Source organism: Nansenia antarctica, assembly GCF_963989245.1.
Source record: "Nansenia antarctica genome assembly, chromosome: 2".
Classification (NCBI taxonomy): domain Eukaryota; kingdom Metazoa; phylum Chordata; class Actinopteri; order Argentiniformes; family Microstomatidae; genus Nansenia; species Nansenia antarctica.
Window position 1 is genome coordinate 19,041,421 of NC_137675.1, and position 25,000 is coordinate 19,066,420.

At 44.9% G+C, this 25,000-nt stretch overlaps 2 protein-coding genes across 2 annotated transcripts in view; both read right to left on the minus strand.

Annotated features, from left to right (window-relative positions):
* Window positions 1-18,534, minus strand: part of map2k7 (mitogen-activated protein kinase kinase 7) — a gene marked incomplete at both ends in the record, with an annotated part of 26,004 nt that extends 7,470 nt beyond the window's left edge. The window contains 5 exons of the mRNA XM_080522571.1: window positions 617-730; window positions 843-909; window positions 1,318-1,462; window positions 14,971-15,018; window positions 18,390-18,534. Of these exons, the coding sequence (XP_080378697.1) occupies window positions 617-730; window positions 843-909; window positions 1,318-1,462; window positions 14,971-15,018; window positions 18,390-18,534 (519 nt within the window). The remainder of the gene's footprint in view (window positions 1-616; window positions 731-842; window positions 910-1,317; window positions 1,463-14,970; window positions 15,019-18,389) is intronic.
* Window positions 18,535-22,663: 4,129 nt separating this feature from the next.
* Window positions 22,664-25,000, minus strand: part of pkn1a (protein kinase N1a) — a gene marked incomplete at both ends in the record, with an annotated part of 12,764 nt that continues 10,427 nt past the window's right edge. The window contains 7 exons of the mRNA XM_080524835.1: window positions 22,664-22,867; window positions 23,294-23,374; window positions 23,466-23,573; window positions 24,009-24,151; window positions 24,390-24,466; window positions 24,647-24,709; window positions 24,858-25,000. The exon at window positions 24,858-25,000 is cut by the window's right edge and continues 34 nt beyond it. Of these exons, the coding sequence (XP_080380961.1) occupies window positions 22,664-22,867; window positions 23,294-23,374; window positions 23,466-23,573; window positions 24,009-24,151; window positions 24,390-24,466; window positions 24,647-24,709; window positions 24,858-25,000 (819 nt within the window). The remainder of the gene's footprint in view (window positions 22,868-23,293; window positions 23,375-23,465; window positions 23,574-24,008; window positions 24,152-24,389; window positions 24,467-24,646; window positions 24,710-24,857) is intronic.

Sequence of the window (25,000 nt, forward strand, 5' to 3'; positions counted from 1 at the left end):
TAATGGTTAATACCGAAAATCTCCTTTTGGGACTTGTGAGCTATGCTGTGGTTGGTCGTAGGGGACTTGTGAGCTGTGCTGTGGTTGGTCGACTTGTGAGCTGTGTTGTGGTTGGTCGTAGGGAACTTGTGAGCTGTGCTGTGGTTGGTCGTTGGGGACTTGTGAGCTGTGCTGTGGTTGGTTGTAGGGGACTTGTGAGCTGTGTTGTGGTTGGTCGACTTGTGAGCTGTGTTGTGGTTGGTCGTAGGGAACTTGTGAGCTGTGCTGTGGTTGGTCGTTGGGGACTTGTGAGCTGTGCTGTGGTTGGTTGTAGGGGACTTGTGAGCTGTGTTGTGGTTGGACGTAGGGGACTTGTGAGCTGTGCTGTGGTTGGTTGTAGGGGACTTGTGAGCTGTGTTGTGGTTGGACGTAGGGGACTTGTGAGCTGTGTTGTGGTTGGTTGTAGGGGACTTGTGAGCTGTGCTGTGGTTGGACGTAGGGGACTTGTGAGCTGTGCTGTGGTTGGACGTAGGGGACTTGTGAGCTGAGACTTGTGAGCTGTGCTGTGGTTGGTCGTAGGGGACTTGTGAGCTGAGACTTGTGAGCTGTGCTGTGGTTGGTCGTAGGAGAGTCTTACCTTGACGGCGATGACGTCGCCCGTCTTCTTAAAGCGGATCTTGAAGACCTGTCCACATGTGCCACTGCCTATCTCCCCCTCACTGATCAGGTCAGACACCTCCGCAGGGTACCGCTGGGGGGGGGCGGACACAGTCAGACAGTCACACACACACTACAGTCATCTATACAGCTGCCATTTTTTGATGTTTCCCAGGAGAACAGCAGAGAGGGTTGACAGGTCTCACCTGTCCGTCGATCTTCAGGTAGCCTGTCTGTTTCATGATCTCCTGCAGCTTCTGGTCTATCTCTGCACTGTGGACACAGAGACCGAAGCAGTGGGGTTATTAGACTATGGACTATGTGGTGTGTGTGTGTGTGTATGTATGTATATACAGTATGTGTGTGTGTGTGTGTGTGTGTGTGTGTGTACAGTATGTGTGTGTGTGTACAGTATGAATGCATGACTGTGTGTGTCTATTCCATGTGTGTTTACTTTATGTATGTTCTGTGTGTGTGTGTGCGATGTGTGTTTACTTCATGAATGTTCTGTGTGTGTGTGTGTGTGTGTATGTTCTGTGTGTGTATGTATGTATGTTCTCTGTGTGTGTGTGTGTATGTTCTGTGTGTGTAGGTATGTATGTTCTCTGTGTGTGTGTGTGTGTGTGTGTGTGTGTGTGTGTGTATGTATGTTCTGCGTGTGTGTGTGAGTGTGAGTCGTACTTCTCCAGGCTCTTGGGCAGGCAGTACTGTGGCGTGGGCAGGTTGAGCATGTGTCTGGGGCGGCTGGGGTAGGAGTGGTGCTGGGGGGAGCTCTCCGACGACGACGAGCGACTCCCTCCGTCGTTGGCCAGGGGGAGCTGGAGCGCTGGAGGAGAGGGACGGAGGAACAGAGGATTAGAAAAGAAAGGGAAGGAGGAAAGATAGAGGGAGGGGTGGGGGGGATGGCATTGTTCTCCTTGTAGACTAGGTGCCGGTCTGGTTATCCTTTTGTCAAACGTTCCATTTTGTCTGGTGTTCCAGTATCATAGTCTTTCCTCATCTCCCGTCCTCCCGACTGTTGTGGTCACAGGACCTGATGATGGCACAGAGCAATGTGGTGGATACAGGGGAGGCGCTGGTGGAGGTGGAAATCGGAGGACGGGTTATGAAGATACGTGTGTTTGATAGGACCCACTCGTCATTCCATCCCATATACACAGACACAGACACAGACAGAGACAGAGACAGAGACAGAGACAGAGACAGAGACAGAGACAGAGACAGAGACACAGACACAGACACACAGACGCACACAATGAGCCCATCCTGCGATTTCTACCTCCACCAGCCTCTACTGGGTGGATGTCTATCTGGTCCTCTCACCTATCCCAATGATGGGTAATGGCTGAAAGTTAAGCTATGTATTCATCTAGTTTTAGTTTTGTTATATTTCACTAAGTGGTTTCACATGTTAACTCTCCCTAGCAAGTTGACAAGCTTTATTTATGTCGTTGAACTGTGGTTGGACTTCTTCTTGGGCCTCTATCATCTGTTGTTAGTAAGAGACCGTGACTTTACTAGAGAGTTACGACCACTCTAAAGGTGAGCTTTGACCTAATGTGTCTCAGTGTCCAGTTTCTGTGTGTTACCTAACGGACTCGAACCATACTGCTTAATATTCATATAGGATGCTTATGTAATTGAGCGTGTACAAATCCTATAGGTTGAATAACAGTTCTTTGTCTCTGAAGACTATATAAACTCATGTATGTGAACCAATACTTTGAAGACTGTACCCTTGATACTTCTTCCCGACCGGTCGTATTCATTAAACTAAGAAAGAGATCTCTGAGTCTGTCGTTTGTCATCTGTATCTTCAAGACCATCACTTTTGATAAAATCCCTACAGTACTTTGGTGACAGCGGTGGGATTGGAAAAAATCTCTCATTTTGACTACAGAACCACCGACTCCAACGAGAGGTGAGTTGAATTTAAAACACCACCCTCAATAGTTTATGGAGATTCTTCTTATTCTGTTGTTAATATGGAAGTGACCCAATAACCCTTTTTGGACATACTTGCATTTTATTGATGGTTTGTTGATATAAGATACACAACTAAAAATAATTATTGTGCACGTTTTGTTCTGATAAAAGACCTATAGGCAGGTTAAGGGCATAAGTCCAGGGTTCTGGCTGTCTGTGGTTACGGTAGTAAGACCTTAGGCAGGCTAAAAGCGTTAAGACCTAAGGCAGGCCAAGAGCACTGTTTTGGCAGGAAGACTGATAGGCAGGCTATATTGCGCTAAGTCCTATTGGCAGGCTAATTGTCTGTGCTAGTTTATTCTAAAAGATAATTAATATAATTATAGTGTGTGAAAATAGGTAGTCACAGTAAAACCCACTATATAACATATCCGTAACATTTTATTAGCAAAATCTTAAATTCACCATGCTTAAAGTTAAAGAGAAAAAAGAAAAACCTAAGAAATATTCTTCCGCAGACTTCATTAAAGAAGTCGATACTGAAGGTAAAGAGTTGTTGCCTCAAAACATCAGAGAAGCAGCACTAACGGCATGTTGTGATAATATCTGTAAAATGATAAAGAAGGGTCTGGAGCCCCATTCTCTAATTGCTAAGCAAGTTAAATGGTTTGATGAGATTGGGGAAAAAGACAAGATCAAAAATAACCTGGCTGTTAGTATTGTAGTTTTGAATCACGAAAAGGTACTGCAGCAAAATAGTGGCATGCGGACTCAATGTAAGGAGATGAAAGAGGAGATTTCCTTGTTGAAAAAACTGGTAGAGAGTTTGCAGTCGCACAGAGAGGAAGGGGTTGTAAATCAAAGGCCCACAACTGCAAACTCTACATTAAGTGTCCCGAGAATATATCCTAGGCTGGATGTGTGTAGCATTGAGGAACAGGTAGCTCCAATCCAAGTTCAAATGTTTACTGCTCCCCGTGCTGCTCAGCCAGCGGCTGCAGATGGTGGAGCTCCCCCCCTTGGTCCACAACAAATTACTCAGATTCAGTATAAAGCTATGTCCACTACAGATATGCGAAGACTGTTGAGCTCAATGCCTCTATTGAGGCGAGACTCTCCTAACACAGTGTTTTGGCACAAAATGACAGAGTGGGAATTGGTATCTCAACTGCATGCTTATGACATATATGTGTGGTGGCCTGGGAAAACCCGTCGGATGTCGCTGGCGTTCGTTCGTGGCAAAGAGCAAATATAGATGGAAATCGCGATTTTGGCGATTTTGATATTATGTGGTATTCTAGTACTTTGAACTCCATACTACATTATGGTGAATAAACATTTTAAGAAAACAAAAGAGAAAGTACTTATTTTGATGTTTTTGTGGTGGGTAGTTTGCTAGCGAAACAACATCACGTTGAACGTGTCTCATTCTCAGTTAAGCAACGCGCGCACACATGAGCGAAAGGAGAGACGATACTTCCACCTGTGTTATTGCCAGTTTACTGATGCTCACAATAAGCATAAAGTAATAAAATCTTAACTAGAAGACACACAAATGGATCTGTCCCTCGCATACCGGCGAGGCGAGCAGACTACCACCGCATCACAAGCAGACAAACGAGACCGGCCGATCTGCATAGGCTCCTCCCCCGACCCGGAGGAGAAAGGGGAGGATTTCTCCCCTTTCACTTTTTTTGACATGCTACATTAAAATGCTCATAACTTTTTAAAATAAAGGGCTATCTCAGTCATTCAACCAGTTATGAATAGCTGAGAACTTCTAATTTATGGAAATATTAAAAAATGAAAATGTCAAAATGCCACCATGTGAAGGGTTTTCCCAGGCCACCACACATATACAGTGTGTAAAGCAAAATGCCCACAGACAGTGTGGGCAGGGCTGGCTGATGCTTTCAGGAACGGTACTTGGGCGGTTCAACCATATCCTACTCTGACTGCTATGAAAGATGAAGTTGAAAGATTTACAACTGCTCTGAAGGCTGCTCTTGGAACTGGTTACAATCTGTATGGTCTGTATGCAGATAGACAACAGAAACGTGATGAGTCGTTCCAGGAGTATGCCGAGGAGAAATTCAAACTCTATAAAGAGCATAGTGGAGTGGCAAATCCTGCTGAGGATGATAGAGCATTTTTAGACATGCTGCTTACTGGTGTTACCTCACCCAATTTACTCAAATCGTTGCATACTATGCGGGCTCTTCTGTTGACTTACTCACAATGCCTAACATGGGCTAGTAACGTTGAGAAAGAGGGTGGGTCGAGCGAGCACAGAGATTACGTGACTCGTCAGCGCACAAAAACCCCAATTCCCTCTGCCCCAATGCTCTCCATCCAATATGGCTCAAAGCCAAATATGGTAACACAGCCCAAAACTAGCATTCAGTGTGGAAATTGTGGTCGTGTAGGACACACAAGATCCAATTGCAGAAGTGGGAGGGGTGAGCCCATGGGTAAGGGGAATTGCTTTAAATGCGGGAGCAGTGACCATTGGATAAAGAACTGTCCCACCAACAGGGAGGGGAGGCCCAACTCAAACTCCTCCCAGAAAAGGAAACTGACTGAGATGTCGAAAGATGAGCTCATCCGCCTCCTGGAGAATTTTAGCAAATAGGATTTTTCGGCCCCCATGGCTCCCCTGGTAGGAGCCAAACGACCATATCTACGGGCTAAGGTCGGGGGCAAGACGTGTAGAGCCCTCGTAGATACCGGAGCTTCAGTTAGTGTGACTAACATTGTTAATCTACCCCTCACTAAACAGCGGATTATGTTACGAGGTCTTGGTGGAGCCATCACCAATGCAACCAAAACAGAACCTGTTTTAGTAGAAACAGATAATTTTTTCTTTATAGCTCAGTTTTACTATAGTCCCCACAGTACCGAAGGAACTATTTTGGGAATGGATATTCTCAAACAGCTAAAAGCCCATTTGGTGTTTGATAATGAAGCCTCACTCTCTGTAGTGAGCGGTAAAAAAAAAGCATGCTTGCCTCTGGAATGTGACACCTCTCCCAATCAGATTTATTCCTGTCAGGGGTTGCCTGGCCCAGAGGCGGCCTGGGCAAAGGATAAGTGGGACTGTGGATTGATAGACATGGAACCTGTGCATATAACAGGTACACCCCCTCCTCCCAAAGCCCAATATCCTATTAAACCTGAAGCAATAGCAGAAATAAAGAAGACCATTGACATTTTAGAAGAACGTGGTATCGTTAAAGAAACCACATCTCCTTGTTCATCACCTTTACTCCCTGTTCGTAAACCGGATGGTTCTTACAGGTTGGTTATTGATTATAGAGAGATCAACAAGAGTACAACCAAGCTAGCTCCCCTAGTGGCCGATCCTAGTACAGTGTTGACTACTATACCAAAGGAGCACAAATACTTTTCTCTTTTAGATATTTGTCAAGGATTTTTTTCAGTTCCTGTTCATGAGGATTCACAGTTTTTTTATGCTTTCTTCTTTCTAGGTAGGTGTTTGACGCTAACTCGTTTAGCTCAAGGTTGGCATAATTCCCCAACATTGTTTCATTTAGCCTTGGCAAAAATACTCCGAAAACTACCTGATCTTGAGTCTCACATAGTACAGTATGTTGATGATCTATTGATCTCAACCTCGGATGAGGAAACACACAGAAAAGACATGGAGGTGATTTTGCAACATCTGGCAGACAGTGGACTGAAGTGCAATCCTTCAAAGGCCCAGATTTGCCAAACGGCTGTCACTTACCTGGGCCATGAGATATCTCAAGGCCAGCATCAGCTTACAGTAGATAAGCTGAAGGCGATCAGAGAATGTGTACGTCCAAATACTGTAAGGGGTGTCAGGAAGGTCTTAGGACTTTTCAACTACAGTCGAGCACACATTCCTAATTTCAGTCAGATCTCACAACCAATCACAGACCTGTTAAAGGGCCCCTTACACGCTAACGATAAGATTTATTGGGGGAATGACTGTGAACAGGCCTTTGAAAGGTTGAAAGAGACCTTGTGTTCAGCCCCAGCTCTGGGTCTCCCTAACTCAGACTTGCCATTTCATTTGTATGTTCATGAGAATGACGGGCATATGTCAGCAGTACTAACACAGGAACATGGGGGTAGGCACCGGCCGGTTGCCTACTACTCAGGGAAGTTAGATGCAGTAGCAGCAGCAATGCCAGCCTGCCTGCGAGCTGTTGAAGCTACATCTCTGGCTCTAAAGCGAAGTGAGGGGATTCTGGGAGTAATGGATGTGACCATACACGTGCCCCATGATGTGATGCTGATCCTCTCGGGTCCCAAATCCTCTGCAGTCCATATATCAAGATGGACTCGCTGGGAGACACACCTCACACTCCCATCAGTCACACTGAAGAGAGTCAATAGTCTAAACCCAGCATCCTTGATGCCAACACCAGATGAGGGTGATCCTCACAAATGTGACACTGTAAATATCTCCCTCCCACAATCTGGTGTCAAAGAGGTCCCTATTGAAGGTGCTTTAAACCTTTATGTGGATGGATCATCCTATTATGTGGATAGTCGTCGCCATACTGGATGGGCAGTCTGTACAGCAGACGGCCGTCTAGTAAAATGCGGCTCACTCCCTGGAGCATCAGCACAAGTTGCTGAACTTAGAGCATTGACAGCAGCCTGTAATGTCGCTGCAGGCTGCAAGGTGAATATCTACACAGATTCCCGATATGCTTTTGGAGTTGTTCATGATTATCTTAGCTTATGGGCAACTAGAGGTTTTCTTACTAGTGAAGGTTCACCCATTCGTCACAGAGAAATAGTTTTGGATCTCCACAGAGCCATACGCCAACCAGAAGAAGTTGCAGTTCTAAAAGTAAAGGCTCACACTAAGAATCAGGATGAACACAGCATTGGAAATGCACATGCAGACGGATTAGCGAGAGAAGCTGCTGTAGATGCAGATGTGGATTTTTGTGAGATAGCAGTTACAGATGAGCAACCGTCCCAGCCGACCCAGAGTCTCACATCTCTGGAGGACCTCAAACACATCCAATGTTCAGCTCCAAGGCTGGAGAAATGGAAATGGATGGAAAATGAGGGTAGACTAGATGACGAGGACATCTGGCGAGGACCAGAGAACCAATATGTCCTGCCTAACTCCCTTATGCCCATTATGATTCAATTGTATCATGGTTTAGCTCATGATGGATCACGCAGGACATTTGAGAAAATGAGTAAAACCTGGTGGCATCCCAAGTTGCGAGGGAACATTAATGATCACGTGAAACGATGTGTCACATGTTTGACTTGTAATACGGGGCCTACTTTGAAGGTCCCTTTGAGACAACAGCCAGACTATGAAACATAGTCCCCGCAACATACTGCAACAACAGCCAAAAGCTCATGCTCCATTCGCTAAGATTCAGTTAGACTTTTGTGGACCTTTCCAAAGGTCACAAGGGAAAAGCTATCTGTTGGTAGTGATCGACCACTTTACCAGATGGACAGAAGCCTTTGCGACTGCGGCTAACGATGCAAAAACAGTTGCCAAAATTCTACTGACTGAAATCATACAAGATTTGGCCTTCCATGTTCTGTGGACTCTGATCAGGGAACCCATTTTACTGGAAAAATCTTCAAAACTGTACTCAAAGCGTTAGGCATCAAACAACGGCTGCATTGCCCATGGCACCCCCAGAGCAGTGGCCTAGTAGAACGCTGCAATCGCTCGATCAAAAACAAAATCACGAAGGCCCTCTTTGCGTCTCCGGGGTTATCTTGGGTGGATGCTCTTCCATCTATATTGATGTCAATAAGAGCAATGTGTAACCGAACATCTGATCTCTCTCCCTTTGAAATGTTGACAGGTCGGCCGATGAGGACACCTGGAGATCTCTGCCTGGCGGGTGGTGAATTACATGTTATGGGTGACAGATTGCTAATGTACTGCAAGACTCTTTCTCAATCTCTTCCCAGGTCCCCCTGCAACGACGACCTCCAGGCTCCAGCTGCAACGGGCCCCGACGTTAATATTGGGGATGAGGTGTTTGTGAAACGAATGGTTAAGAAAGGACCTTTCAAACCCATATGGTCAGGACCATACATAGTTCTGTTAGTAGTACCATCAGCAGTGAAACTACAGGGAATTAGAAGTTGGATCCACAAAAGTCAGATCAAGTTAGCTCCTTCTGCACAAACTGCAAGCGCAGCGCCCGATCCTCTGCCTCTAGACGAACCTAAATTTGACATTTCGTCTGGTCAGGGCAGTGGGGAGGAAGATTAGATACCTTTTTTGGTGACATTACAAGTTGAGGAAAATTTAGCTCTACTATAATCCTATTGGGGGGCCTTTAAAACGTTTTTTTTTATTAATAAAAATAAATTAATTTAATTTAGATTTTTCTTTTGAACTAACTAACTAATAATTTGTATACGTTTTATAACTCTTTCTACTTTTTTTTTACCATTGTGTAACCATTTGGTAATTTGGGTGCTTTTGATGCCGTTACACCCATTTGGAAATATAGAGCGTTCACAATACCTGCTTCTCAGCGGAGAAGCACAGGCCCCCCCACTCTCTCCGACCGAGATTTGGATACGTACCGCACATATTGTGTGGCGTGTCTTGACTTCCTCTCTTCGCAAAAGGAGGGAAACCTCTATTGGACAAGTTTGCGAAGATCGAAAGCCAAGAAAATGAAACTTTTATGGTGGCTGGAGGCTATCCTCCTGTTAGGAATGTTTAATCTACTAAAAACTAACCTGACTGAACAAACTAATCTGACAATGAAAGAGACTAGTGACGACACGACAGTAGAAGACCTACAATTGACTACATTAGACCCTCTAGAGACAAATATCCAGACTGAAGTTATGGTACCAACTACAGTTAACACAGCTGTTAAGATACAGAGTAACAGTGTCAAGCGTCAAGCAAGTATACCGTTAATGGAAGAAGAAATGTGGTGTAGAAAAGAGAGACCAAACTATGTGTTTAAAGATATACTCACTAGAAAACTCCCCTCAACATACTGTGACCCTACATTAAAGGAGTGGCATTTTAATCATGATGTTAGCGATGCAGTACTCACATATGGGGTAATTGTAAAGGAAGCCAGATATACTTTGGTAGTCCATTTGATTTATAAAGAGCCTATCTATATCTTCGTAGGTCCAGATAACTCTACTTGGGGTAATGATACAGTACCATTAGAAGGTTGTTTCCTAGGTTCATCTGTAGTTCATCTTTTGATTGAGAGCTCCAGATGGGAAAAAGCCCCAGAATGGGAAACAATATTGTACCATGTGTACTATGGTCAGTCTCCAAGGAAATGTCATATGATAGGACCCTCGGGGATAGTTCCAAAAGATATTAGGGCTAAAAATGCTAGTGCTAAAATGCCCAATCCTGATTGGGTTGAGTATTGTCCAGAAGTTAAACCTATTACAGCTCCTGGCTTAGTTAAACACTCTAGGGGCCGGTTTCACAGACAAGGCTTAAGCCTAATCCTAGACTAAAAAACATCTTCAATGGAGATTTTACATTGAAAGTGTGATTTAGTCCAGGACTAGGCTTAAGCCTTGTCTCTGAAACCGGCCCATTATGGTACACTATGTACCCTCTTAGCATATTACATGTGTTTGAGGCAAAACTAGATATGGACCTTTCACCTTGGCTAAAAATGTGTAAGGAATTCTCTAGTCTAACTGATGAGATTCAAAATCTTTGAGTCTTCCTCGCTGCTCAAGCAAGAGAGGGAAAAGATCAGTCGAGGGTTGGGTGGGGGCAGGACTAGGAACTTATAACACATTTGCTCAAGCTATATCTGAATACAATCACAATTGGGTAGAAAGTGAACTTGTCCTTGCTGGTGAGTGGGTGAATCGGGCGGCTAGTGCAAATGCAAATGGCGCCTCGAGTTTGGCTAATGCAGCACGATACAATTTGGGCATGCTTGGTGAGACTGTAAAGGTTATCAGCAGGAGTGTTGATGTTTTCAGAATTGCGTTCAGCAGGATGTTGGAGAGAGCAGAGCGAGAGCAGCAGTGTTACCGAGCGGGACAGGCCACTATTGCCGAATGGAACTCTATGATTACAGATCTGAAAGATGGGTATATCCCGTCGGAAATCGCAGGCCAACTCCTGGCTGCAATAACACTTCCGGCTCCATGGCACATTGTGGGGGAGGTTCTGCCGGTATCAAGAGTTTGTGCTGACTCAGAACATACTCTGAGGGGTGTGATTACATTTCCTCTAGTCCGCGGCCCTGGATACACAGTACGCCGTGTAACTGCTCTCCCATTTCCCTGTGGGGACCACTATCAACACTGGTGTAGATGGCTTATGGAAGCTTATGTAGATGAGAGCGATAACCTGTTTGACAGAAAACATTGTCAACAAGTAGGCCTAAATGTGTTTTGTAATGGCGCCTATGTTTCCAAAATTAATATTTCTGATTTCTCCACTGGTTTTGAAGTGACCAAAGATCTCCCAAACATTCGGCCAGTTCAGATATCACACACTCACTGGTGCGGGACAGGTGAAGTAATTATTAATGATAATTATTGCTCTATAGGGCCTGTTTGTGTTTCCCCAAACCCTCGTTCTTTAACATATATGGGACAATCTCTTTTGCAGACCTTGCATATTCCTAACATCCGCTTGGAACCGCATAATTGGACAGTAGGCACAACATATGAAATGGATTAGGCAGGGGATTAGGCACCCCGAACCTAGTCCATAACAGGCGGCAGCGGAATTGCAAAGTTCCGAGGGCACGTTAAAGATTCAATATAGTGCTGGGGAGAAGACTGAAGGCCCCCGTGTCTGATTAAATATGAATTAACATATTGCTGTGGTACCGTCTAGTCGGCGCACCTGTCGCATCTAGGTGTGTGGGCAGTGCGTGGTACGTGGGCGACAGCCCACACCTAGCGGGATGTGAGGGGAAGTCACACCCGTGAACAGGCAAGGCTGGTGTAAACGGTCAAAGTTTCTAGACCCATAGCGAAGTGGGCTAGGGATCAGACCGTCGGTTCCCAACTGGGCGGCCAATCACCGCTACAGGGTTGGTGTTTAGACACTGACTGGGGATCGCTATCGACTGGGTCACCGGCCGGTTGGGTCGCAAAGCCTTAAGCCATAGGAAAATGGTGGCTGCGCTCAGCTCAATGTACAGTCAGGCCACTGTAAGCTGAAACCGAATGCGTTAGTAAGCGAGCAGTGCTTTCCGTGATCAGAGCTCTGAAAAGGAGACGTCTGGGAAGCGGAAGGGGTGGAGGTAGACTGACTGACCCAAGAAGGGGTTGGAGGGCAGTAAACCTCCATCGGAAAGGGTTCCAGCCTGAGACTGCGCCCTGGGAAGAGGGGAGGTCTGAAGGAACAAAGTGGACATACTGTTAACTCTAAGTGATAATATTAAGAATCATGTATTGCTGACTGGAGTTACAATTGCTAAAGCTAAAGTTGAAATTGGAATAGCTGAAAAAGGCTTTAATAACGCTAAAGGTTATGTGCAAACAGCCAAGAAACATTATGCTGTCATTAAGACATTCCAAGCGGGTCATGCTATCATTGGAAGCGGAATTCCATTTGGAAAAATTTGGGTTACGGTGGCTCAGATTATATGGGCCTCCTCCATTGTGACTCTTATTATGACTTGTTATATGTACCATAAACTTAAGAAGTTAGTTGCAGACATGAGAATGATTAGTATGAGACAGTATATGCATATTTAGATTTAAAACATATATACCTGCATATCTATCTTGTAAACGTTTGGTAACAAAGACGAACATAAAGGAATTTAAGTTTTGTGTGCCTGATTCATTTTGGTCATGTTTTTATCTGTTTGATATGTTTGACTGTTCAGCTAGAATTCATCAGATCTCCTCCTAGATAGAAAGATTACTGAAGGAAAACTAACTATTCCCCTGCTGAGGGACTGACGGGGGTGTCTTTGGGAATGAAAGGGTTCTTGGGGACACTTGCATATGAGCCTCAGGAATGTTTGCATTCACAAAGATGCTGATTGACCTGTGAGGTACTCAGTGAAGACGGACCATCCCTTCCCCTATTTTGGTTTTCCTGAAGTAAAGTAAAATGTCTGATATCTCAGAATTTTGGTTTAAAAGGAGGGAATGATGGGTAATGGCTGAAAGTTAAGCTATGTATTCATCTAGTTTTAGTTTTGTTATATTTCACTAAATAGTGTATTTTGTATAATGAGTAGTCAAGACATAAGTCTCAGTGTCCAGTTTCTGTGTGTTACCTAACGACCTGGAACCATACTGCTTAATATTCATATAGGATGCTTATGTAATTGAGCGTGTACAAATCCTATAGGCTGAATAACAGTTCTTCGTCTCTGAAGACTATATAAACTCATGTATGTATTCATTATACTTTAAAGACTGTACCCTAAACTTCTTCCCGACCGGTCGTATTCATTAAACTAAGAAAGAGATCTCTGAGTCTGTCGTTTGTCATCTGTATCTTCAAGACCATCACTTTTGATAAAATCCCTACACACCTATCCCAAGACATTAAAAGACAGACGGCTACAGTCCAAAAAGTGTATTGGGTTACAGCCGGGGGGGGAATACTAACATCCAATCGCGAACCAACAGTTAGGCCAAAGACATTGGTTTAGAAAACATGACATTTTCTATTCTCGACTTCCACTGAGTGAACGGCAGCAGTTTGTGGCAACGCGGGCACAGCAGGAGCACACAGACATCCAGTCCCCGCCACTGCAGTGCAGCGTAGCGAGGCTGGCTAATAACCGCTACATAACGCAGCTGTAAATCTTCAGAGAGGCGAAACCTTTTTAAGGATAAGCACGAGAAACCACTTCAATATCAGACTTGCACATCTATTTTATTCCCCTCTGAGTCACACCTCCCAGACAAACAGTGTTATTTTCAAAGAAAGACCACCCGCTTCTCAGACAAGATGGGGTGGGGGGTGGGGGGGTATAGCAGTGAACAGCAACCACTATAAATGTTAGCTCTGACTGGGCCATCCAACCACACAACCACATTCAGACATCCGGGGGGGTGAAATTCACTGATTGAATTTGGACCGCAATGAACCCTGAAGAGGGTGACCCTGCTCCTCCACCCTCCCTTTTCAGTTCAGATCTCCAGTCTGAAAGGGTGGGACTAAGAGGATCCTGGATCACCTGTAGACCTGGAAATAATCTGTTAGCTGGGGGGGGGTTAGTGGACTCTTTGGCATAGGCCGGTCCTCAACAGCTGGGTCTAGACAGACAGACAGACGGACGGACAGACAGACAGACAGACGGACGGCCACGTGGATCACGTGGATCAGCCACGTGGGCAGCACTGCGTAGTCAGATCTCCATTGTAGAGGGATGCCAGGAGACCAAGAGAGAATGCTTTGCATAGAGACATTTTAGAAGAAGATGACAACATCTGCTCCTGAGAAAAAAAGCATGAAGCGACAGACAGACAGACAGACAGACTGAAGTCTGAACTGCAGGGCAAAGGTATCAAGCGACGCGACGTAAAGCTCCTGGGTGACCTGACAGAGAGAGAGAGAGATAGAGATGGAGAGGCGGGTCTGTCATGGCGAGAGAGAGATAGAGAGAACGAGAAAAATGAGGAGGAGGAGAAGAGAACAAATTCAGACTGGCCACAGCACTCCGTCAGACGGACCGACCGGTGGGATGCTCGGTTAGACTTGTGTGTAAAAAGAAAAACCTGTGCCGTGCAGAAAGCCTCATGCCATGCACCATGTGTCTCTGCATCCAGCAAAACAAGGGTTAATATCCTCAAACACACAGGCATACGAGAGCACGCGCGCACGCACACACACACACACACACACACACACACACACACACACACACACACACTGCCCTGCCACTGGCACTCACACATGGAGAGGTGGAAAGATGGAGGGAGGATGAGATTAGAGGGGAGGTGAGAAAGTCAGTCGCAACTGAGGCGTACTGTGAACAGTCTGTGTGCACACCCAAAGAAAGGCTGAGGCTTTCATACTCCTAACATTATATTCTTGTACTGACAAGGGCTCACTATGACTACGAGTCTGTCAAATGTCCAAAAATATCACTAGAATGTTTCTGTCTGTGGGTAACCTGTGTGCCTCAACAACAACATGTGCTTAACAATATAAGGCTAATATAAATGCTGGTATAAGATTATTTAGGCCAGCATTGTTTTAGAAGGCCCTGTGATAGTATCATGTGTGGAAAGATCTCTATGAGCGTACAAATACGCTATTGTGTTTTGAGCCACTGAGGGTGGAAAGGTCACTTGCTTTTGGACTGGAGGGTGACATGGAGATGGAGAGAGAGAAAGAGAGATGATAGAGGGGGATAGAGAGGGGAGTGTGAGGGAGGGAGGGAGGGAGGGGTGCAGTGGCAGAGAGTGTGATGGATTGAATGATACCTGCACGCTGGGAGGGGGCTGGAGCAGGACTGAGCTGGATCACGATGACTGGACACAGAGGAGAGAAGATACACACACACACCATTACTGCACTGTTCACCACCGCTGACACACACACACACACACCACTACTGCACTGTTCACCACCGCTGACACACACACACACACACACTGACACACACACACACACACACACACACACACCACTACTGCACTGTTGACCACCACTGACACACACACACACACACACACACCACTACTGCACTGTTGACCACCACTGACACACACACACACACCATTACTGCACTGTTCACCACCACTGACACGCACGCACGCACGCACGCTAGGGATGGACGGTTTTTCGGTTAAACCGAAAACCGGGGTTTATAAAAATAGAAACGGTTTTTTATCAAAACCGTCTGAAACCGGATTTTTTTTTTCTTTTTTTTTCCCCCTATGTTGTTCAAAGAATAAAACTGGAACATGTCACATGTTTGTCGTGTGTGAAAATAACAATGATACAGTCTGAATCTGCCGCGCAATGAGTGAGAGGTTTGGTCAGTTGTGAAGAATAACTGAGGATTAATATCTAATTGGGATTATATTTAAGGGTAACGAATCACTCTATGGGAAAGATTAGTTGCCTTCAGTTATTGGTAGATAGGAAAGGTTTTTTACAATTACTCGCTTACATTTAATAAGATCATTTTCGCTGCTCTCTGTAAAGCGCATTGGGTCACTTTTGTGAGAAATGCACTATAGAAATAAAATGTGATTTGATATCAATCAATCAATCAAACTTTATTTATGTTCTATAGCACAAATCATGCATTGAATGTAACTCCAAGTGCAGTATTTACTAAACCACAATATAATAAAACAAGAGCTATACGGATCAAGAGTGTTTGTGCACAGCACCACTGTGTGTGAAGGCGCTACTGAAAGTGATGACAGAACGCATGTCTCAGAAGATACGCGGTCACTTAGTGACGCAAAGGTAGTTCTGTATTTATCTCTATCTGTATTAGTACATTTATTTTGAAAGCTTTTGACAGCTCTACCATGGGCACTTTTATTTTGATGGGGCATTCTTTGTTGATTGACTTACGACAGTTCAGGACGAGTCAGTCTCGCGGCATGTGGTTTTTATGAAAAGCTTTAAGTATGTTCACTGCATAATTCTAAGTCTAATATTTCAGTGATTATTGAGCAGTATTCAAATATTTAAATACATTGAGCAGCAGCTGAAACTTTGTCTAAGAACCAAGATATTGAGAAAGCAGTTCATTCAATGAAGACGCTGTTCCAAGAGATGATCTTCCGTGCAGGCGTGCACCCTGGATCAGCGGAGCTGGTGTGTTAAGTGTTCATGTGTTTTCATGTATGGTGTAGCTTACAAAAGTCTGCCTTTCTACTTATATATATTTGTGAAACTAAGTAGCCTAAATGTGTTGCGACTGTGCTTACGGTGTTTTAATGGTGTTCGACATGAGTGTATTGTAGCAGTAGGGCTCAATAATTAGAAATTGTCTCTTTTTTTTGTTTTTTGTTTTGTTTCTTTTGTTTCGTTTTTCGGTTAACCGGAAAACCGCGGTTTTAGTCTTTGACGGTTTTTCGGTTTCAATAATTGGAAACCGTCCATCCCTAACGCACGCACGCACACACACACACACACACACACACACACACACACACACACACAGGAACACGTGCATGAATACACACATGATCTAACAACACTCAGTCTCACATGTGTGTTCCATGTGCACCTCCCTCCCTCCCGTCCACACACACACACACACACACACACACACACACACACACACACACACCTTGTGAGACACTCACTAACCCCTTAATAAACCACCACATATTATTGACAGATGTATTCCACATTTCCTGGTGGTGGAAAAGAAAAGATGGGTTAATCATCATCCTCCAGTCCAGACAAATACAAGTTAAACACCTTTAATGCAGAGTGGACCACCTCTACATTGCCTCTATCAAGCACCACTGCACCATATTGTGCAATTTGATTGACCTCAGCTCAGGACAACTCCACACACCACCAAAGTACATTGAACGCAGATGATGACATTGAAAACAGAAGGATGCCTCTAAGCATGGGTAAGAAAACAGCCTAGCTACCCCAGTCTTTTGGATCTTTGCCATCCAAATAGATTGGGTAGGGTGAGTTGATCCTGTTGCTGAATATATGTTTAGTTAATGATCACCTGGTGCAGTTGACACGAATTCCAGGTTTGAGTCATTTTGACCCAACCTGAAGATGCTGAACAGACCTCCTCATCTTTTTATATCAGCCAAACAAACAACCAATCACAAGCGTGGGAATTACGTCAACGGCTGCATCAGCACGATACACACCCCCGTTTACAGCAATTTGAGCAAAATTGGTGTGGCACAAAATACATTTTACAAGTAAGAAAGACCCAATGTCAAACTAATAAGTCAAACGACGTGGTTGACTAATTCAACTAATTGTGAAAATGGAAACGAGACAGCTTGACAGGGTAGCTTAAATTAATTGAGCACAAACAGCATCATATTTTCCTAAATATGTCAAGAGGCTTGGAAGGTTACAGGGTAAGTTAGCTTCCAAGTCAGGGATGGGGAAATGTGCAGCCCTCCAGTGACCGTAGCTCTATAGGCTGCGTTCGTAAATCCGCCCTGGGAGCGCCGGAGCGCACGCTGGGTTCAACGTCAAAAAGGGACCAAGTAATCTGATTGGACAAGAGGCATTCCATGAGTGCTGATCAGATTTCCAGAGTGTATTTACCAACGCAGCCTTAGTTACTGGCTAATGTAGCTGGCTATCAGGCTATGCTGCTTAGCTAACAACATTGACTCGGTCAAACAAGAGAATCGGAAGTGTGGTTTATAATGTCTCTGAAGGCTAAGCAACCAGGGGCCAAAAATATTTTGGGACTAGAAAGAAATGCACTAGACAGTGCTAGAAAGCGTCTTGTTTTTGACAGGAGCAACAAATACAACAACAAATGGACAGGTTGACTGACGGACGGACGGGGCCTTGCTGGAGCTACCGTTAGCTTAGCTTACTAGCTAGCTGTCAGAGCCAACACACAGCCCGGGACGCGGCTGAAACAACTGACTTACATTTTATGACAACACCGCGGTGTTATGAAATATTGCTTGACGTAGTTTGTTAAACAAGCTTTAAGTGATATCTGCTGTGCACGTACAGCGTGTGACACCTTCAGTCAGACCTAAAACGTCCCCGAGTTCGTGTTTGTTGATGTAGCTAAGCCTTCTAGCGTGTTAGCTACCATAGCAGACACCAGCCTCTCTCTCTCTCCTCTCCTCCCTCCTCCTCCCTCCTTTCCCCTGCCCCTTGTCTCTCCGTTACCGACTCCGGTAAACTCTCCGATGGTCACACTCACTTGGCCTCGGACGTGAACGCTGTGGACTCATGTCGATATTGAGGTCGATTCTTCTACGAGCTTCCTTGTTTTCGAGCTTTAGTTTCTCCTCGATTCGGGAGAGTCTCTGTTCCAGCGACGACATCTTGGAAAAATCGAGTAGCATCGAGCGTCACCGGGGCAGCACAGCTCTAGACTCCCCCTCGCTGGTGGACTGGGCAGTCAGGCACTCCGGAGGACTGATCGCAGTGCAGCGGAGTGACCGTAGATGTCACAATTCTGTCCCCCCGATGAAACTCATTTCCATAATATCGAGTCACATTAGAAGGAGTGCACTGTTTTGCACGTTTTTGGAATAAGCATGTGGTGGTGTGTGTTGGTGTTGTTATGAAACGTGCAATTTCTCAGTCAGTCCTTTGGGTCGTTAGGCAGGGACAACAATAAGTAAATATTACCAGAGGGTGACACAGTAGTTGTAGAACGACATTGTCACTGGTCTCGCACATCCATGTCAAATGGATGACTCGTTGCTTAGTTACAATCCCAACTAGGCATGCATTTCAGTGTTGCATGAAAATCAATGATCTTCTGCAATTTTGCCATAGCACCTATTCTTGTCTGTGGATATGGAATATGTGAGTGAATAAGCCTCTGTGTAACAATGTGTTTTGATGATTAATTTTACTTACTTAAGGGAGCAGATGGCCTTTCTAGACATTAGCCTACTCTTCTTTCTTTTGAATGATCATCAGGTCGTTTCGATGTTTTACTGATGGATTTTCATCTACAGTCCCTAACAAAAGTCTTGTCGCTTGGGTACAAGTTGACCTTAAGTGCCCCTCAAATATATTTCTAATCAAAACATTTTTACAAGAAATGGCTAAATTCTATCCCAACAGCTTTTGAAATAATGTTTTGGTGCAAAACGAAACTGCTGAAAAGCATTCTAACGTTCACAGCTTGGTAAAGCCCACTGAGTCAGTTTTTGCAAAGACAAAAGTCTTGTCGCCTTGTCATATGATGCACCCAATCCTAGATTACAGCCTCACTTGTGATCAATAATTGATCAATCAATTAGTGGGTGTGTATAAAAAGAACCCCAGCACACCAGACCATCACATCAACTGCAACTTGACCTCTGACAACATGCCTAAGATTCACCCTGAGACCAAAGCGTTGATTATCAAGAGGCTGAAGACCAGATCCACTGCTGAGGTGGCTGACACCTTCAATGTGTCTCAGCGTCAAGTACAAAGAATAAGAAAAAGATTTGAAGAGACTGGAGATGTTTTTGACAAGCCCAGGTCCGGCAGACCCCGTAAGACAACTGCTCGGGAGGACCGTTTGTTGGCTCGAAAATCCAAGGCCAGCCCATTTTCCACTGCAGCAGAGCTCCACCAGGCCTGGTCACCTCAAGTCCCCGTGTCAACCAGAACAGTTTGTAGAATTCTGTCTCGAAATGGCCTCCATGGTCGAATCAGTGTGGCATTTGCCAAGACCCACAGCCTGCTAAAAGGATGGACGCTGGAAAAGTGGCAGAAGGTGGAATCACTCAGATGAATCTTCGGTTGAATTACATCACAGACGCCGCAAATATTGCAGGAGACCTACTGGAGCCCGCATGGATCCGAGATTCACTCAGAAAACAGTTAAGTTTGGTGGCGGAAAAATCATGGTCTGGGGTTACATCCAGTATGGGGGTGTGCGAAAGATTTGCAGGGTGGAAGGCAATATCAATAGCCTAAAATATCAAGAAGTATTAGCTACCTCTTACATTCCCAACCATAAAAGGGGTCACATTTTGCAGCAGGATGGTGCTCCATCGCATACTTCCATCTCTACATCAAAGTTCCTCAAGGCGAAGAAGATCAAGGTGCTCCAGGACTGGCCAGCCCAGTCACCAGACATGAACATCATTGAGCATGTCTGGGGTAGAATGAAAGAGGAAGCATGGAAGACGAAACCAAAGAATCTTGATGAACTCTGGGAGGCATGTAAGACTGCTTTCTTTGCTATTCCTGATGACTTCATCAATAAATTGTATGAATCATTGCCGAACCGCATGGATGCAGTCCTTCAAGCTCATGGAAGTCATACAAGATATTAGATATGGATCTCACAGCACCACTACTTAATTCACTGATGTTATGCAACATATTTTTGTATTTGAAGTAAATTATTTGTTAAATGTTCACTTTACTCTCTGTAGGCGACACAACTTTTGTCTTGCCAAAATCTGACCTTTCTGTGTTCATTAAATGATCAATCTTTCTTCAGTGAAGCAAATTTATTTTGGTATATTAAACATAATTTGGGAGGGTTTTTGCTTTCATATGAGCCATTTCTAAAACCAATGGATTAATTAAAAGTCAGGTTATAAACTGTTGTTTCTACAAAATGGATAAGTGACTTTTGTCAGGGACTGTACAATATGCTGTTTTAAAATCAATTCTATTTCCTGGTAAAGTAGCCTATACTGAGACTCTTGACTGCACTTAATAAACATTGACTCCACTTGATAAAGACATGGAAATAGCACCGATGACTTCTAAAACACAGTAAACCACACACAGTAGGCGTTTCACTAGATTTTCTTTATAAATAACTAATCTCATACTTTCACATGGTTTTGTAGCGTCGTACACAAGATAAGTAGAGTCCCAGCCTGCAGCCAGACTACAGAATCACAACAAACCCCCAGATAGAGAAAACAATGAAAAAGGACGTACAGTATGTCTTTTTTTTTGTGTATTTTTAAACATCTCAAGCTGTGCCTGTGGGTGTAACATGATCAACCCCTACACTCATCTAAGGTTCATTTGTCTTTCCAAGTGGGTATATTATAATAATGGTATAAGAATAAACTGATTGTCCTTTAAAGGTAACTTTAACCAGCAGCAATGTGTGGGATTGCGATGTGTGTGTGTGTGCATGTGTGACCAGTGACCACAGCATGTGACACTGTAAGTGTTTGGAAGAGCTTGACTGTGCCTCCTTTTTCTGTGTGTGTGTGTGTGTGTGTGTGTGCATCCTCTTTCTGTGTGTGTGTGTGTGTGTGTGTGTGTGTGTGTGTGTGTTCAAATATAAGCCAATGGCACAAGTGTAGATCAGAGATCAAATCATGTCACTTCATCTTGACTGTACATAAAATCCATAGACTTGGGCCAACTCAAAGGCATAACAGGGGGATATTCCACACTCTCCATTCCTTTTAAAACATCATCATCATCATCCTCAAATTATTAGCAATAATAATACAATACTAAAATCAAATACAAGAAATTGAAGTAAAAAAAGAAAAAGAAAATGGGTGTGAAAGCCCGTTGTGAATGCAATAGTGATCTGATTGGTTTTTAGAATGGACCGTTCCCGAAGAGCAGTGGTTCTTTCCCCCTTGGCTGACACACAAACACTCGCTACTTGATGGGAGAGTTCGTCTAAGATTGTTCACGATGTCACGACGTAGAACACATAATGTCGATTCCACACATTCTTAATTCCACTCCACCATTCCGGCAGGTAGGTAACTTAAACAGAACATCATGTAACATACACCACCCTTATTGCATACTAAGGACCACCGCTGTACACTAAAGGACCACAAAAAATAAAATAAACCGCATTTCCCAGTAGAAATGTAAGGCATCTGTTGAAGCCATGCCCTCCCTCCCCCCCACACAAACACACACACCCGCCCACCCACCCTCACCCAAATATTTGCATTCTTTTGTCACAGTATGTAAGGAGTGAGATCTCCTCCTCTTACCCCCCCCCCCCCCCCTTTCTCCTCTGAGCAGCGTACTACACTTCAAAGGAGGGAAGGTGAAGTTTAAAGGGTGCGTTTTCGGTCAGGATCTTGTAAGGACACAGCTATTGGAGTGTTCTAGAGAGAGGGTGGGGGTAGGGGAGGTGGCACAAGCTTTGGGGGGGCTGTCACTCCTTCTTTCCTTCGGGAACATCAGAGTCATTGGTGTCTTACTGTAACAGAACTTCATTTCCCATCAGCCACCTCTCTCTTACGGTGTGTAAAGCCACAGATTCACTGTGACAGTAACACAGTGACAGGGTCAGGGTCTGGGTCTGTACCCCCGCCCCCCCCCACACAGACACACACACAGACAGACAGACACAAACACACACACACACACACACACACCCCCCCCCCCCCCCAGTACATTACAGACCGACAGTCTGCCTTCAGCCTCTCACATTCAGTGCGGTGGCGTGTACAGATAAACCACCCCGGCGAGCAATCGTGACCTCCTGATGATGAGGTCAAGGTGAGGTCGCGACCTCTAGCAGAGGTCAGAGACGTAGTCAAAGTCGTGGAAGCTGTCCTGGTCCTTGCGGGAGAGCGTGCGGCGCTCGCGTGGCGGTGTGAGGGCAGGGGGCTCGGCGGTGAACTCTTCATCGAAGTTACTGACGTCCTCCTTGCCCCTGATGGAGGGAACGAACGGAGGGGGGAGTTTCCTTTGGAGGAGGAGCTCCCAGTCCAGACCCTGGGAAAGAGAGAGAACACCAACGTCAATTTCCTGCATTTCCAGACTATACTTATACTATACTTTAAATAAAAAGAATTCAAAAAAATAAAAAGATTCTGGAGGGGAAGGAGAGAATGTGCGAGTGATGATAAAACACAGAATAAGAAACAGGGTTCCCACACCTTCTGAAACATCAAATTCAAGACCCTTTCAAGCACCTTTCAAGCACCTTCAAGACTCAATTCCCTCAAATTCAAGGACCCAACACAGAGACAGAACTAGTTGACAAGCTTTTTTTTTCTTTTTCCCATGTCTACACTTTTTCTCAAATTCACAAACTTTCAATTTTAAGGACCCATGGGAACCCTGAAGAAAACAAACGGAAAGATGGATGGATGGATGGATGGATAAATTAGAATGGGACATAAAATGGTGGACTCTCACCCTGAAGAAAGGCTGTTTCTTCACCTCCTCTGCGTCTTTCTCACCAGAGCCCAGTCTTCTCTCTGGGTTCCTCCTCAACAGCTGCTCAGGAGACACATGAGTCAAGGCACAAATCTGACAACTGACAACTAGGGGCGTGCGTGCGTGTGTGTGTGTGTGTGGTGCGCCTTACCCTCCTCATGATGCCAATGGCCTCAGTGGAGAGGAATCGTGGGTAGCGGACCTCGTCATTGACGATGCTGTCGAACACCTCTTCCTCATCGTCACCAGGGAAGGGCGACTAGAAGAGATAGAACAGACGAAAGAATGAAAGAAGAGATAGAACAGACAGAACGGAAAACAGGCCGAAAAAAAACAAAGACAAGGTGGCCTTAGATTTACCAGATTTACCTACATACAGTACACGTCAGACCATACCGTACTTCAATCATCTATGTTGTGTGTGAAATATTACAGAAAAGTGCTGTATATGTTGACTGTTCCCTGCTCCAGTGAGTGAGTGAGTGTGTGTGTGTGTGAGAGAGAGTGTCGCGCGTATGTGTGTGTGTTGTGTGTGCGTGAGAGTGTGTGTGTGTGAGAGAGAGAGAGAGAGAGTGTCGTGCGTGTGTGTTGTGTGTGTGAGAGAGAGTGTCGCGCGTGCGTGCGAGCGTATGTGTGTTGTGTGTGCGTGAGAGTGTGTGTGTGTGTGTGTGTGTGTCGTGCGCGTGCGTCTCACCTCTCCCACCAGCATCTCGTAGATGAGGACCCCCAGACCCCACCAGTCCACCGCTCTGGTGTAGGAGGTGTCAGTCAGAACCTCGGGGGCCAGGAACTCTGGGGTACCACAGAACGTACTGGTCCGGTCCCCGTAACCCATCCCTATAGGAGAACGGTCAACACATTGGTACTGGATGAGATCACACTCTTTTTTCCTGCCCAATTGCCTGCCCCCTTTTGGTGGCGAATAAAGCATTGTTGAATTGAATTGAAAAATCTGTTGAAAATGTAGGTGTCTTGTTTTGTCTGTATTTAGTGTTTTTTTGTGTGTTTTTTTCTTTACATAAACATTGTCCAGAAGTAGAAATAAGAAGATACACGGATGCCCCCCTACACATACCTTCTTTACATAGTCCGAAATCGGCTATCTTGACGTAACCATCTATATCCAGCAGCAGGTTGTCTAGTTTAAGGTCTCTGGAGGAGGGGGAGAGTGGACAATATTAGAATAGATTATATGATGATTCTTCTTCTTATTATTATTATTTATATATGACATGTAGTGGAATATGAAAGGTGCAGATACTTTAGATAGTACAGCACAGTTTGGTTTATGTAGAGAGTTTGTGTGAGGATGAGTATGAGGACGTCACTCACCGGTACACAATCTTATGGTCGTGGAGGAACTGTAGCCCCAGAACTACACAGGCTGAATAGAACCTAGAGAGACGAGACACATGGTCAAAAGACACATCACACACACACACACACACAATACATGCACACAAATAATTAACACACACACACACACAAAACACACAAACTACACACAAACTACACACACACACAAACTACACACACTACATACACAGCCCGTGGCTCAGTGAAGACGTCAGCGTGTATGTGCATCATCAGGTCTCCCCCGGCCGTGTACTCCATGACGAAGCACACGTGTTCTGGCGTCTGGAAACACGCAAACAGGTTGACCAGGAACGGGTGGTGGGAGACGTT